The sequence below is a fragment of the Phaseolus vulgaris genome, chromosome 3 (genome assembly GCF_000499845.2).
Source record: "Phaseolus vulgaris cultivar G19833 chromosome 3, P. vulgaris v2.0, whole genome shotgun sequence".
In the NCBI taxonomy this organism is placed as follows: Eukaryota; Viridiplantae; Streptophyta; class Magnoliopsida; order Fabales; family Fabaceae; genus Phaseolus; species Phaseolus vulgaris.
The window spans coordinates 26407625-26411158 of NC_023757.2; the positions used below are offsets into that span (position 1 = coordinate 26407625).

A 3534-nucleotide genomic window follows, 5' to 3' on the forward strand; every position below is an offset into this window, starting at 1 on the left:
TTTAATAATAATAATAACAATAAAAATAATAATATAAATACAATGTATTATTTGTAGTCTTTAATATTTATGGGAGTTTAGAGTATTTTTTTACATCCTTTTATTATGTATTTCTGCTCTGTAACATGATCTTCTGCTCAAGCACTTGCAGTTGTTGTCTACCGCTTGTGTTGTGTTTTGAGTGATCTGTAAGAAACTTATAAGTAGTCTCATATTTTATTTAAAGTGTTGTGGACTTTTTTCTCACTCTGATAATGATAGATACAAAGTTTTCCCTTCTACGCTGCCATATAATTCCTTTCCTCTTAACGAGGCAAAGCAATTCATGACCAAAGAATACAAGCCATTTCTTTGAATACAAGAAACTTTTTCTCAATGCTGAGAGCAAAGAACAACCACATTACAGAACAACCTTTCGCCAGCAATATTCTAGTATAATACAATTTGGAGAGTTAATCTTGGTTTATATATATATGTGCCGACCTTCCATTCACAGAATAAGGACAAGTTAAGGTTCCAGTCTGATTTGTTGGTGTTTGAAGTTCACGGGCCATGGCTACAGGATCCAAATCAGTAGCCTCAATCCTCTTGGCACTGAATCTCGTGTTGTATTTCATTGTGCTTGTGATTGCTTCCTGGGCAGTGAATTATGGGATTGAAAGGTCTGGTGAAACAGGTAAGTGTTGTTGTTGGTTGGTTAATTTTGAACTTAGTTGGAGGGTGTGTGTGGTGTTTATTGACTAGGCTGACTCTGAGTTGTTTGTATGGTAGCATCTGTTTTGTCCCCTCATCGGGCTCGACTATTTCCAATATATTTTCCAATGGGAAACATGACAACTGGTTTCTTCGTGATATTGTCTCTCATTTCTGGTGTTGTGGGGTTCACCACCTCACTCACTGGACTCAATAACATTTTCCAGTGGGATGCTCCCAGCTTACATGCAGCAGCCATGTCTTCACTCACTACATGGGCACTCACTCTACTAGCCATGGGGTGAACCTCATCACCCATTCTCCTTTCTACTTAGTCAAATTTCTACCATTCCAACAGAGACTAAATTGCTGCTTATTTTGTTCCAGATTTGCATGCAAAGAGATTGAACTTGGATGGACTGACTCAAACCTGGTAACCTTAGCTTTAATGCTACAATTTCAATTCACTGCCAAACAAATTTGTCATTTACCAATGGTTTAACATTATATTAGCCTGCTTGGTAAACAAAATTTTATACTAAATCATTTTTATCTGTTAATAAACGACAACTCTTTGGTAATAATTCTAATGAAACCAACACATACAGTAACTAATCACGGAACTGCACTCATAATTTGGTTTCTAATAATAATAACCAGAAATTTCCAAATACTTTTGCAGCGCACCTTAGAAACAATCACGATAATTGTAAGCGCAACTCAACTGCTATGCACGGGAGTTATCCACGTTGGAGTTTCAGAATTTGTTCCTCCCAGAACTGGAAGAGTATGAGTTTCAGTTTCAGTTTCAATGAATGCTCTCTTTAGCAACATCACTGCACAATTAACTGTAACTCTTTTTCTTATGTAAAGTTGTTTGGTTTATGTGTAATACCATATATGATGACTATTTGCATCATGGTATTTTATTTATTTAAAATTTTCAGTTTGCCTCATGCACAGTTCAAAATTAAAAAGAAATGACACAATTTAAATTCTTAAATTCGTTGGCTGGTATATATGTGGTGAGATGATAATTAAAATTATTAAAATTGAGAATTATATAGAACTTGTTTGGAATTTAATTTATTTTAATAATAAAAATAATGTATCATGAGGGTTAACGATAAATAAAAGTTCACAAAAATGAGAAAAATACAGCAATGATTCATCTATCGCTGTCTCATGTTCTCTTTTGTAGATTTTATTTTTCTTTCAAAGAAAATGACATATTAGCACTTGGGAAGTGAGAGTATTAAATCAATTTTTTAGTTATTGAATCATTGATTTTAATCTCTAATACATTCGTTAAGGGTTTATTTATTGAGCAAAGAAGTCAAATAACGTTTTCAAGTAGTATTTAACCATTGTTGTATTAATGTAAGCAAATAAAACTTATAAAAAATGGTTAAAATTTATAGAATGTAAGTATTTATAGTTTACATGCTAGATTACTAGCGGGAACAACAGATCAACAAACATTATATTCGTAATTTTATTATTAAATCATATTTTTTTAAAATAAAATTTAGTATTTATATTAATTTAGTATTTATATTTTTTATTATTATATATATACAATTGTGTGTTTTTATATATATATATATATATATTATTACCATTTATTTTATGTGATTTTATTTATTATATGACAACAAATAAATTAAATATATTATAGTTTTATACATTGTATTAAAGTTGTCACCGCAAGAAAAAAAATTTTAACTTTCATAAAGTCATTTATTCAAATTGCAGTTTTTTCTATTAAATCATCTTCGGGATACGTGTTTCTGGACTTTATTTTAAACTCTATAAAAGTCTTTCAAAACTTCAATAAAATATCATAGGTTTCTGAATCTTCCGTAAAATACCATATGTTTCAAAACATTTGTGAAATATCATGAGTTTGAAAACTTTCGTAAAATATTATGGGTTTTACAACCTCTGTAAAATATCATGGATTTCAAAACCTTTGTAAAATACTAGGTTTCAGAACCTCCGTAAAATATTATAGGTTTCAGAACCTCCGTAAAATACCGTAGGATTCAGAATCTTTGTAAAATACCATAGGTTTCAGAGCTATGAACATTTGTTTTTCATTCATTTATCATTTAAGCATTTATATGTTTTTTAAACCACAATTATTTACATATATTGTATTTATTTGTCTATGTTTGTTAAATTAATTTTTTCAATAAATAACACAAATAAACAAATATAACATTCATTAACATGTTATACATATATATAACTAAATTAAAATTTATACAAAAATATCAAGTAGACATTGAAATTCAAATTCAAATATACAATATGAATTACTAAACTACGATGAATCAATAAAAAAAACAAATACTTCTATGAAGTAATACAAATGAAAACCTAACATTGATTACAAAACATAAAATATGACAAAAGTCATTTCCACATTATATTATATTCTTCAACAATCACATATATTTCTCATGATGTCAATTTATTATATTATATTCTTCAACGATCACATATATTTCTCATAATGTCAATTTATTCTATTAATTGAAACACTTTTTTTTTTATGAAAAACTTACAATATAAATATGTACCATAATTAAAAATATAAATTTAAAAAATAAATTATTTTTCAACTACTTCTCTGCTACAATAATTTCAGAGAAGTACAACTAAAAATGCTATAAACAATAAATCAACAGAATGCATAAATCTATAATGCTACTGACCTTAAAATTTAGAAAGAATGCATAAATCTATAATGCTACTGCCATTTAGAAATAAAGTAATGAGGGAAGGCACTATTACCTCAAAAAAGGATTTTACACTGCCACCTGAATTTTAAAGAAA

At 28.6% G+C, this 3534-nt stretch overlaps 1 protein-coding gene across 1 annotated transcript; it reads left to right on the plus strand.

The window, feature by feature from the left end:
- The first annotated feature begins 302 nt into the window (after nucleotides 1-302).
- On the plus strand, nucleotides 303-1649 carry LOC137806949 (membrane protein PM19L). The gene is made up of 4 exons (XM_068607347.1): nucleotides 303-676; nucleotides 772-994; nucleotides 1081-1126; nucleotides 1376-1649. The coding sequence occupies exons 1-4, from the start codon at nucleotides 553-555 to the stop codon at nucleotides 1484-1486; spliced, it is 504 nt and encodes a 167-aa protein (XP_068463448.1). The 5' UTR covers nucleotides 303-552; the 3' UTR covers nucleotides 1487-1649.
- The last annotated feature ends 1885 nt before the right edge of the window (nucleotides 1650-3534 follow it).

Bases quoted from the DNA above. Each gene is read 5' to 3' on its own strand.
- LOC137806949 (XM_068607347.1), top strand. From the start codon at position 553: ATGGCTACAGGATCCAAATCAGTAGCCTCAATCCTCTTGGCACTGAAT. The intron at 995-1,080 runs GTGAACCTCATC...ATTTTGTTCCAG, and splicing joins CTCACTCTACTAGCCATGGG to ATTTGCATGCAAAGAGATTG. The intron at 1,127-1,375 runs GTAACCTTAGCT...ATACTTTTGCAG, and splicing joins GATGGACTGACTCAAACCTG to CGCACCTTAGAAACAATCAC.